Source organism: Amphiura filiformis, chromosome 1, assembly GCF_039555335.1.
Source record: "Amphiura filiformis chromosome 1, Afil_fr2py, whole genome shotgun sequence".
Classification (NCBI taxonomy): Eukaryota; Metazoa; Echinodermata; class Ophiuroidea; order Amphilepidida; family Amphiuridae; genus Amphiura; species Amphiura filiformis.
The window spans coordinates 30,438,230-30,451,312 of record NC_092628.1 but is presented as its reverse complement, the minus strand read 5'-3'; the positions used below and the strand labels follow the sequence as shown (position 1 = coordinate 30,451,312).

Below are 13,083 nucleotides of genomic sequence, written 5' to 3'. Positions count from 1 at the left end.
TTATAGTCAAAATTTCCGCAACTTTATTTAATTTCAGCCTGTTTTGGGTACTTTTTGCCCAATTTCACGCGCATTTTCAGTTTTTTCAGGTTTTTTTAGGAAAGTGCAGTCTCATGCCTGGAAATAGTGCCCCGCCCTGCGGGGACTAAGCCGGGACTGTAACATGTTTGTAACAGTTTCCAAAATTACATCCCCGGGTAGGTCCCCGCTATCCCCGGCCCCCGGGGGGCCGGGACTACAATTGATTTGTGCATTAGTTGTGATTCCAACTCCGTGCCCCATGCTGTGATAGACCCAGCAGAGTTTGGTCATATAGTGAGTAATCATGGGTGATGAATTGTGTGTCATCTATTAACCATTTTCTGTCCATGATGCTCTCAGGCTTGCTAATGATATAATATAGGTTTTCTCAGTTAATTTAATACATTTTTCGTTATATTTAATATCCCGTTAAGTTTGAATTTGTCCTTAAAATTTTGAAATATCTATTTGTAAACTTAACTTTCGTCTTTGGTCAAATATATTCATATTTTGATCAAACAAATTCATACAATGTTCATTTAATTTCGTCCAAATGTATTTGAATTTCGTCTAATGTAGGGCTTATCAACTTTATGTGTAAATATATTTCATCTTTGATCAAATCTTTTCATATTCGGGTCATTTAATTTCGTCTTTAGCATAAAGCATGTAAAAGTAGGCCTGCATATTTTCTTTTTCTTTCTGTCTTTCTCTCTTTCATTCTTTCTGTTTATCTATCAATTTTTTATATTCCATATTTCTTTATTTTATTTATTTTGTTTTCTTTCTTTCGTTATTTCTTTCTTTTTGTTTTGTTTTGTGTGTGTTTTTTTGTTTGTTTTTGTTTTTTTCTTTTTAATTTTTATATCATATATTTCAAACGTGGTTGTATGGCCCTCTTTATCTCGCTTCCATATTATTGCGACAACTGTTATTAGGTCAGAATAAATTTAGACAAGTATGTTCGGATTTATATCACCAAGGTGAGAACTAGTGTTATTTCAGTACATTTGATTTAGACTGTTTTACATTTCAATTCAGTGAAGTGAATCGAAATGTTTATTTTTTTTTACTTGAATTCAATTCAATTAATTTCAATTGAATGTTTTTATTCTTTCATTTCAATTCAATGCATTGAATCAAAATGTATTTTTTGTTCATTTCAATTCAATTTTAAAAATTAACTGAATCGAAAATGCATACAACACGTATTTGATTCTACCATTTCACCTGTATTGTCAGCTTATCAGTTATAATGAACTTTCTCCCTGAACTACTTTTAGCCAAATGCCCGGTAAAATATATCAGTGTTTGTAATAAGAATTTTAATTTGAATATGAATTGAATTCAAATGATGTGAATTGGAATTGAAGTCAAATGCTGTGAATTGGAATTGAAATTGGTTATAGCAGTTAATTTCAATGCATTGAATTGGAATTGAATCAAAATGATTTAAAGTAGAGAAGAACTGAATTGAAATTGCATCAAAATGATTTCATATAATAAGAAAGTGAATCTGAATTGAATTGAAATTCATTTTCTGAATCAAAATAACACTAGTGAGAACTCAATACCAGTGGTTGAAATCTACGATGTATATAATTAATGAAGGCCTACACTGCATTATGGAGGACGAATTGCTTTGATCAAAGCATGAAAATTAATGAACAAAGACGAATTATATTTGTGCAAGTACTGTCCATGCAGCAGGTGAGATGATTTCAATGCGCTCTAGGACGAAATCAAATGAACATTGTATGAATCTACTTGATCAAAATATGAATTTATTTGACCAAAGACGAAATTTAAGTTTACAAATAGATACTTCTAAATTTTAAGGACGAATTCAAACTTAACGGGATATTAAATATAACGAAAAATGTGTTAAATTAACTGAGAAAACCTATATTCACATTGTTTACTTTCAAACTTGTAAATAAATACTGATATGTTTTTCTTTATTTTTCAGGTACCACAGTTGCGTGCTCTATAATTGGACTGCACTATAACCCTGAGATTTGGCCTAACCCAAAGGAGTTCAATCCTGAGAGATTCACACATGAAAACATTAAGAACAGACACACCCATGCCTTCTTACCATTCTCTGCTGGACCAAGGTATGTCAAACACACACACTCACATCTAAAGTCTATAATTGGACTGCACTATAACCCTGAGATTTGGCCTAACCCAAAGGAGTTCAATCCTGAGAGATTCACACATGAAAACATCAAGAACAGACACACCCATGCCTTCTTACCATTCTCTGCTGGACCAAGGTATGTCAAACACACACACTCACATCTAAAGTCTATAATTGGACTGCACTATAACCCTGAGATTTGGCCTAACCCAAAGGAGTTCAATCCTGAGAGATTCACACATGAAAACATCAAGAACAGACACACCCATGCCTTCTTACCATTCTCTGCTGGACCAAGGTATGTCAAACACACACACTCACATCTAAAGTCTATAATTGGACTGCACTATAACCCTGAGATTTGGCCTAACCCTAAGGAGTTTAATCCTGAGAGATTCACACATGAAAACATCAAGAACAGACACACCCCTGCCTTATTACCATTCTCTGCTGGACCAAGGTATGTCAAACAAACACACTCACATCTAAAGTCTATAATTGGACTACACTATAACCCTGAGATTTGGCCTAACCCAAAGGAGTTCAATCCTGAGAGATTCACACATGAAAACATCAAGAACAGACACACCCATGCCTTCTTACCATTCTCTGCTGGACCAAGGTATGTCAAACACACACACTCACATCTAAAGTCTATAATTGGACTGCACTATAACCCTGAGATTTGGCCTAACCCTAAGGAGTTCAATCCTGAGAGATTCACACATGAAAACATCAAGAACAGACACACCCATGCCTTCTTACCATTCTCTGCTGGACCAAGGTATGTCAAACACACACACTCACATCTAAAGTCTATAATTGGACTGCACTATAACCCTGAGATTTGGCCTAACCCTAAGGAGTTTAATCCTGAGAGATTCACACATGAAAACATCAAGAACAGACACACCCCTGCCTTATTACCATTCTCTGCTGGACCAAGGTATGTCAAACAAACACACTCACACCTAAAGTCTATAATTGGACTACACTATAACCCTGAGATTTGGCCTAACCCAAAGGAGTTCAATCCTGAGAGATTCACACATGAAAACATCAAGAACAGACACACCCATGCCTTCTTACCATTCTCTGCTGGACCAAGGTATGTCAAACGCAAATACCTCTTTATGTAAACATAGACAACTGAGTAGACCTGGTTAAGTTTTTACTGTCCAATTATTACAGACTGACCCTACACCAGCCACTGTGGTGGTCAATTTTTTGGGGCGCCCGCTATGGCGGGCGCCTTATTTTGGCATGACTTCTAAAAGCTTCTAATTTCACTCTTGCTAGATTTACTTTGCAATTGTTTTGCTTATAGTATGTCCAGCTTATAAATAAAACGACAATTTGCTTGGATTTTATTTTATTATTGTTTACTAATATGCACGGGCTGAAGTCTTGTGCATATATTCTTTGTTTAAATATTGCTTAAACCAGCTTAGAATCCGATAGACGGTGACATTTGACTATAAGATCAATAACGAGGCAGTGAAACGCCTCTTAAACCGATGGCCTTTGTTTGTTAATTACCATAAAATCCATATAGTGGTTATTGCCAAACTCCCAAAAGTACATACCAATTATACATGTTCTGCATTGTCGTATTTTAAAACACTGAATACCAAAATCGACGTAAATGCCATCGAAACTGTGTATGTGTTAATTGAGTTGTAATCACATTGATTTGGTTTCGTAATTCATGTAGTGATGCGGGAATGGGGTCAATTTTATGGCAACCAACGTTTTGTTATGTTCGAATACATTTAGCATGAGTACTTCACATGTACAGATATACAAGAGCATGTTACCTGAGGTCAAAGAGGAATGCCCTAGTAATTGGTCTATTTACGAGGTCATGCATTGATCATGCTTGTCGTCCAGAAATCGGACCTTATTATCAGCCCGACAAATCAGGCATGTTCTATGATGTTACTTAACATCTCATTATATTCTCATTAATGCCTAACTCTGCATATTGAATGAACGTGAAACATTCACTGTCAAAAAATAAGGGGTGATATCCCTGTACCCTCTGTACCATTCCCCAATCCCTTGCACTCGCTGAAAAGATTGTACCAAAGCCAATATTGGTTAGAATAATGGGCAGGCACTCAACTTGGGATAGCTACAATTCGCTGTCGTAGTGCACGTTACAATATGGCCGTTGCCAGGTCAACTGGATCAAGCTTTCTTTGCTACGAACCACTGATCGAAATGATCACAACACAAAGCCTATGGCATATCAAAATTCGGAACAGGTGTATGAGCCCAGGCTTGGAGCAGTAACCAATGGTTACTAACGTGCACTACGACAGCGAATTAAATAAACCTATTCATATTAAGCTTTATTACATAAAAACTGAATATTTACAGCATTTAGCCTGATAGCTGTCACAAATAGTGAACCAAAATAACATTATTAATAATTTAAGGGTAGACGAGATATTGTTGGTCGAAGCAACCTAAAAATCGATTTTCATTAGGCCTTTCTAGATCAATATATTGCAAGGATGACGCGAGCCTCACGAGGGCGCTGCACATATTATAATATAAAGATGGAGAACTATGCTATGAAGAGAACTATTTAATATCTAAACCGAAGAGCAAATGAAAGGACATATATCGAATGATCAAATAATATCATAAGGACGTCATGAAAGAAAGGCCAATAAATTGGGAATAGGGAAGATCATCCATGCGTGATGATGATTGGATGTTGAAGTCGCAATCTCTCAAATCATCTCATATAAAATCAACCATTTACGTATGAAACGGTAAATGAAATGATTGGAAAACTTCGACCTCAAAATCATCATCATTCATTTCATAAAATAAACAATAATTCAGACTGAGACTTTGAAATGGTAAAATAAAATGACAACTGAAATACAAATTGAAGTTTGATTGTCGTAGATTTGTTATATTATAATGCGTATATATATTTAAAAATGGTAATACAAATATTTAACAGAGTGTGACATAAAATATAAATGGAGAAGTTAAGCCTATAAATATTTAATCAGGATTTCAACCCAGGCTCCTTTTTAAGGGAATTTCTTGTTTAAGAAAGTCATGAATTATGACTGAGAAGAGTGGCAATAAAATACAAGAATTATTCCTTTCCATAAATCCCAAGGGTTTAAAATATATAAAGAAATTTCTGTATTCACAGAAATTTGGAATCAAATTTTTATAGCAAATTAAAAGTGATTTCTTGCCGAGAATCCAGGCCTACTTTTTAATACCGATAATCAGGAATCTATTACCAAATGGGAATCCAAAATATAAAAGTCCAAACGCGAATCCATAGTCATACAAAATGGGAATAAATCCAAAGTGCACATTTTAGAATATAGTTTTGAAACTAAGAATTTTTAGGAATCATCACCTTAAAGTGATTAAATATAGGTGCTTTCACCTTAAGCATGCATGCAATACTACTTGGCCGAAGGTCATCTTCAAGGCCCAATCGAGAAGTCATGAACACAAAAATACGGCAATGTTAATTGCATGCATGTTCATTAAAAGACCTATTTTACATTATATCATGGATGCAAAATCTAAGCATAGGAAGGGACATAAAAAATATAATACCGGTGATGGCATTTCATCTCGTATTTTATTGGAAGCTTAAAAATTGTGATAATCATAAACAGCAAATCGCCGGCGACGATCAAGCCGAAAGTTGAATTAATTAAAATAAATGAAAGTGCTTACAAATTAGCAAATCAATTTCAAAAATACGAGATGACGATCCGATCACCGGTTAAAATAAAAATAAGTCATTTTGCCATAAAAATAGCAAAATAGCCTCCTTGGTGGGAATTCCCACCAAGCGGCTTAATCAATTTAAAATTAACCGATCATATAGTCATACCTAAATCATTGATCCAAAATCAACTGAGTCAAGTCGTGCACTTCCGTATGTGATAAAGTCTGAAGAATGACCGTCCTCTTTGGTCCCAAAGCAAGAAGTGCATTGTTTTAGAATCTCCTGCATGTTCCAATGATTACTGTCCGCGTATTCTTTCCTAACTCGCGAGGCAAATTTTGGGTCACGCGATTTGTGGCGATAGCTACTGGCGTGCACGCATGTTTTTTGAGTCCATGACGCGCCTACAAAGCAACCACGCATAAAAGCAAATCTAAAATAAAGGGTGAAATAAAAGATAAACTAATCAAAATATGCTGACCGCTGCCGACGGTAATCATGGAATAATGCAGGAAGCTTTTCAATATTTTAGGTCTACTGGGAGTTTCGTTTCAGCTGGCAGTATCTTCGCGGTGCGCATAACAAGAATTGCGACCTTCATAGTGGGACATCGGAAGAATTTATATAGTTGTAATTTGAGTTCTGAAGGCAAAAATACTACTAAAATGGAAAAATAAAGGATAGGGGACTTTGAATGAGATATTTAATTAAAAGGTGAGCTGAAATTTGGCAGGGAAAATTAATCGCATGAAGGTGGAAACAAACCAAATAAAAAATACTGAAATAGAAAAGCTTAAAAAATACGGGGTCCTTGGATCGCCGTTACAATATTATTGAAAAATAACACCTTGATGTTTTGCAAAAGTTCAATCTGCAAATCATATACTTTGCAAACTTGCTTAATTTATTGTTGTTAATGAGTTATGTACGTTTTACAAAAGTGTTGTTGTTTCAGCCCTCTTTACAACGTAACTCAAGAACCGCAGCACCTATAAAAGTATATCTGTGATATTTTAATTCTTCTACACACTCGCTATGAATTGAGCAATACAGTTTTTACCAAAGCTCACTACCATTCGTAAGATGCTGTAAACTACCAAATCACAACAGTTTAAAATAATTAATAACCTTAACCCTATTAAAAGGGCATTTTGTGATCCACAGCCTTATCCCCCAAAAAAAAAAAAAAAAAGTTGAGATTTTTATACCACTGGAAACTTCTCACTACATAATGTTTATGTACCCAAAATTTCTTGCAGAATAATTTGTTTAGCAAAAATATCGTCAAATTTGAATTTCGTTTTGGTATACCAGAACAAAATTACAAAAGTGGCCTATGGAGCAGTGTAATACACATAATTATGCATAACTCGCAAACACAAAATCGGAATCAACTGAAATTTTGGGAATAAGTTTTTTCATGGATATACTAAAAATGTCATAAAAAGAGGATGCTAGGATCACGAAATCCTCCTTTAAAGGAAGGTGACCTGATATATTGAAATTGAAAATGAAATTCTTTAAAACTTATGTATAACATAAAATGTTGTCCCTTTCAAGCATTCAAAAAAAAAAAAAAGAACATGTAAATGTTCCTTGTAAATGTGACTAATTCCTTATGGAACTTCTGACATATACAGTGTGATACTGGTAGTCTATAGTGCTTTATTAATGATAATCATTATTATCCTGCAATAAACTGATACCAAATGAAAGATCCCATTTTTCTGATTAACATATTGTAATTAGGAGTTTCAAGTTGGTATATTTCCAAAGATATCATCAAAATACTGTTGAATTATGTCTCAAATGTGGTATACCACAATTTAGACTAATTCAACAGTTTTTTAATGATTTTTTCAGAAATATACAGATTTGGAACGCCTAATTTCAATCAGGCCCGTATGCCCGGATTTCATTGGGGGGCTGATTTTGAACAAGTGGACTATTTTTACGGGGGGTCATTTTGTGAAAAGTGGACTTTCTTCCCAAAATTTGGACCTTTTTTTATCCAAAAAGCATAAAAAACCTGATTTGTATACTTTTCCAAATTGGGGTGACCCCCTGCATACGAACCTGATTTCAATATGTTAATGAGAAAAATATGGGCATAACTACACAATACCCACACACCATGGGCACAGCCCGAGCTGCTTGAAGGAATAGCCCCTCAATTTGATATTTTCTTGTATTTTGACAAATAATCCCCCTATAGTCACATCATAATTTCTTTTACATTTTGGTTCTTGGACAAATGTCTTCAACGAAGCGCCATCTATCTAGTAGTTGGACAAATAATCCCTCTACAGTCACGACATGGCTTTTTGGATTCTGGTATTTGGACAAATAATTTCAGACAGAGAGGCGTGTTGATTGAAAACAGCCCGGACGGTGTTGGTCGGCGTGAGACACAGTGTCTTCAACGAAGCGCCATCTATCTAGTAGTTGGACAAATAATCCCCCTACAGTCACGTCTTAATGTCTTGTATTCTGGTAATTGGACAAATAACCGAACACACTTGTACACAGAGAGGGTGATTTAGCCATAAGGTATTATTCGGCGTAGACGCAGTTGAAAACTCATTATTTGAGTAGTCCAAGGTTCCGCACCATGGGCCATTAACCAAGTGCGTCCATGTCCAAATAGGATATGCACGCAATTCTTGGTTTTATGTTGGCTTAGTCGGCGCAGACGTAGTTCTGAATTCGATAGAGGGCTTATAGGCCTTGGTTTTATGTTGGCGCAGTCGGCGTGAGACGTATAGTTCTGAATTCGATATGGGGCTTTGAAAACAGCATGCTTCTTAACAGGACATAGACACACTTGCGTGTAGGTTTTGACCTCGCCGCAGTCGGCGTGGACATAGTTGAGAATTCGCAGTGTTCCGTAATTAATGGACACACTTGCGTGTAGGTATAGACCTCATAGTTGAGAACTCGCAGTGTTCCTTACTTAAACACAATGCAAGACTAAACATAATGTATGAGGGAATGCCTCGTTCTAACAAGAAAGCCCGACTGCGCGTTGAGACGAGAGATTGCCGGATTCCGAATGATATTGTTGATTGTAACACATAATAAGTTCTATGTTAAAGCTTTGTTTTACATTACCTAATTACAATTGGGTGAACAATGTGTTCGTATGTTTACTGCGCTCTGTACAAAATAGAAGAATAACATTACATAAAACCCTCCACCACTAAATACTTACAAATTAATACATGAAGAAAATAATATTTAAACTGGACTACTGCCTAACATTTTGTGTCTTGAGCTGTTTAAGGTGGTTATGCAGGCATTATAAAAGTGCTCTAAACAGATTAATTGAGTAGACCAAAGTACACTGATCAATATGCCTTTTCTTTGGAATCAATCGGACATAGGCCTACAGTTTTCAAAATACATCAATTTATATTTTCTTTGTATCGTATTGTCTTTATCAATAATCGATCAAGTCAATAAGCTAAAATGACTGGAGAAGCTCATTAACATATAATTTTTGCCAATATTTTGCTAAAAATCCATGCATAAATGTTCGGGGTACTTTTATTTTGCATAAATTTGCCCTGAAACTTGGTCAAAGTGTTTCTAATATGTTTTAATGTATTATATAGTGAAGGCCAAGTTCAATAATAAACAACATGTTTTACATTTCCAAATTATGCCGAAAGTTTCAAAATTTTGCTACATTTTTCACAATTTTCTACCCGATGACCCTTTCTTTCAATCCTATACTCGATGATTTTTTTTATTTTGTTTGTACCCAATGACCCCTTAGTTTTAAAAATAACGCTTTGTACCCGATAGGCCCCTACTTGCGACTCCGGTAGGCACATACCCGTCACTTCCAAAGTTGAGTGCCCCCTGTCCCCGAGGTCCAAGTTGGATATGGTATACAAATGTGACTCAAAGACAGAGATATACACAATTATTGTTAAATTCTTGATGGTTTATTGATAGTAATAACAAAATATACTTACAAAATTGGATGCAAATATAAGTGAGATGATTGTAGTCATACAGTTATATCAAGATTAGAATGTACACGAATTTGTTTGCCTTATTAAGAAATACAGAAAGGTGTACAATAGAGTTGATAATGGTAATCATGGCTATGTGTCATTCATGTTAACTGTGTTTTCTTTTGAAAATATGCAAGCTTCATAAGCATGTAATTGAAGATTCCGCATGTTTTGAAGGTGATAATGATACTTTTTGATAATTTTGGCTATGGAGCACGGGCCCAAAATGGGGAGGATGTATTGCACGTCCCACGGCTGGTACCAGAGGATGAATTAAGCACTTCCCAGCAAGTCTTGCGGTTAGCATAGCTGTGGGGGTGAACATGACACCTCTGCCCGCCCACTGCATACACACGTACACGTGCATGGTTCAATTTGAATTTGGACAGATATATTTACAATAAAAACACCTTCAAAAAGTTGGTCGATTTCACATTTTATGTTATCTTATCTACAGAAGGTGTGATTTATCCTTCATGCATACATCACTTTACATCTGAAATCGACCAAGTAATAATGACACACGGACTATTCTTAAACAACATCTTTTGCACAGAGTTCAATGGGATTTGAAAAATATAGTTGCAGTTGAAACTCTAGTGATAACACTTTTACAGTGCATGATGGGCCTTCCTTAAATCATCCTCTGGGCTGGTACGTTCAATCTCAGCCCATTGTCATTCGAAGCAATAAACATTTGACTTCAACAGGAAGGCCTGTTTCCATTGCTACATTCTTGATGTTCTTATATTAAAGCGAAAGTACGATTGCGGATTCGAATGATATTGTTGATTGTAACACATAATAAGTTCTATGTTAAAGCTTTGTTTTACATTACCTAATTACAATTGGGTGAACAATGTGTTCAGTATGTTTACTGCGCTCTGTACAAAATAGAAGAATAACATTACATAAAACCCTCCACCACTAAATACTTACAAATTAATACATGAAGAAAATAATATTTAAACTGGACTACTGCCTAACATTTTGTGTCTTGAGCTGTTTAAGGTGGTTATGCAGGCATTATAAAAGTGCTCTAAACAGATTAATTGAGTAGACCAAAGTACACTGATCAATATGCCTTTTCTTTGGAATCAATCGGACATAGGCTCACGGTTTTCAAAATACATCAATTTATATTTTCTTTGTATCGTATTGTCTTTATCAATAATCAATCAAGTCAATAAGCTAAAATGACTGGAGAAGCTCATTAACATATAATTTTTGCCAATATTTTGCTAAAAATCCATGCATAAATGTTCGGGGTAGGGCCTACTTTTATTTTGCATAAATTTGCCCTGAAACTTGGTCAAAGTGTTTCTAATATGTTTTAATGTATTATATAGTGAAGGCCAAGTTCAATAATAAACAACATGTTTTACCTCCGACTTATTCCAAACAAGGTGGAGGAAAGGGCATTTTATTTTTTAGAGCAGAATCGTGAATACCCATAATTATAGTTATTCTAGCATACACTATGTCTGCACAAAAGAGGAGAAATCTTTTTATTTGTTATACTGACATATAGGACCCCCTTATTTATCTCAAAACATTCCTAAAGTGTTTCTAGTTTATTAGCAAGGCTATAGGAAGAATATTTGTTTTGTTAAAATAACTGACTTTCACAAAATACAAATTTAATTGAAGAAACCTCAACAAAGGAAACAAAGAAGACGTGAAACATGTTAATTTTGTTTATTTGGCCTAACTTAAGGGCTATATGTTTTACATCCTACAGCATTATCGTTGCTCAACAATGTAAAAACGTTTTTGTAACATTCCTAAAACATTTTTGAAAACTTGGTACAAATCATTCTAAACAGAATGTTATTTTGGAGTTGCAAAATATTTTGAAAAAATGTTTGTCCAAGTATTTACAATCACGTTTTTAAAATGTTTTCACGACCTTTATATAACGCGACATTTAAATGTTATTAAAATGTTTTACGTTTTTATAACATTCCAAAAACATTTTTGAAAACTTGGTACAAATCATTCTAAGCAGAATGTTATTTTGCAGTTGAAAGTTGAAAAAATATTTTGAAAAAAATGTTTGTCCAAGTATTTACAATCACGTTTTTAAAATGTTTTCACGACCTTTATATAATGCGACATTGAAATGTTATTAACATGTTTTACGTTCTTATAACATTCCAAAAACATTTTTGAAAACTTTGTACAAATCATTCTAAACATAATGTTATTTTGGAGTTGAAAAAATATTTTGAAAACGATGTTTGCTCCAAATATTTCGTTTTTATAAATATTTACAAATGAAGGTAAAATGTTTCTAGTAAATGGTTGAAATTTTAAACAATGTTTTTGCTTCCTAAGACTATGTATTTATTATCAATATCATGCCTTATACTCTGTTTGACCAAACTTCCTATTCAATCATGAGATGGAAATTTGTTTTTAAGATGTATCCGGGAGTTGTATAACACTTTCAATTTTCATTTCATCACGCTCTAAAACAAACGATTTCTTATGTATTACTTTGTTTCGTGATGAAAATCGTGATGTTTTATTTCATCACTCACGAAAAATTGATATCTTATGTATTACTTTGTTTCGTGATGAAAACCGTGATGTTTTATTTCATCATCACGCTCTAAAACAAACAATTTCTTATGCATTATATTTGTTTTGTGATGAAAATCGTGATGTTTTATTTCATCACGCTCTAAACAATAATTATAGTTACATGCATTTTAAGAAAAAATCTTATTAAAACAGTATGTTGTTTAGAAAAATGTAGAAAGTGAGTGATGATGATGATGATGATGATGATGATGATGATGTCTCCAAAAGTGTCCCGGGTTTTTTTTTCTTGCCCTAAATCGTGCGTATATCTATAAAATAAGGCACTTCAATAATCAATAATCAGTCCAGCGACGGTCTCCGCTAACTAGCTACTAACTTGGGTTATGGGCGCTGATTTTCATGTTCGCTGTCACTTACTTATCAGCTAAGCACGACCCTTTGTCAATCACCTTCAGTACCCCATTTCGGCATACTATATAAGAAACTCATCATGATGATCGAACAGAGAGTACTTTAAATGTAGCTTGTACCGTTTTCGTGTGGCATTCTTCAGAAGTGAGCGGTCAGTTTACCAAAATTTTCGGTCAAATCTCCATTCAATTAACACGGGAGTTGGCTAGCTATGCCTT

At 34.6% G+C, this 13,083-nt stretch overlaps 1 protein-coding gene across 1 annotated transcript in view; it reads left to right on the top strand.

Moving 5' to 3' along the window:
- The window catches only part of LOC140158149 (uncharacterized), an 89,478-nt gene that overhangs the window by 68,029 nt on the left and 8,366 nt on the right, over window positions 1–13,083 (top strand). The window contains exon 9 of the mRNA XM_072181317.1: window positions 1,991–3,272. Coding sequence (XP_072037418.1) covers window positions 1,991–3,272 — 1,282 coding nt within the window. The remainder of the gene's footprint in view (window positions 1–1,990; window positions 3,273–13,083) is intronic.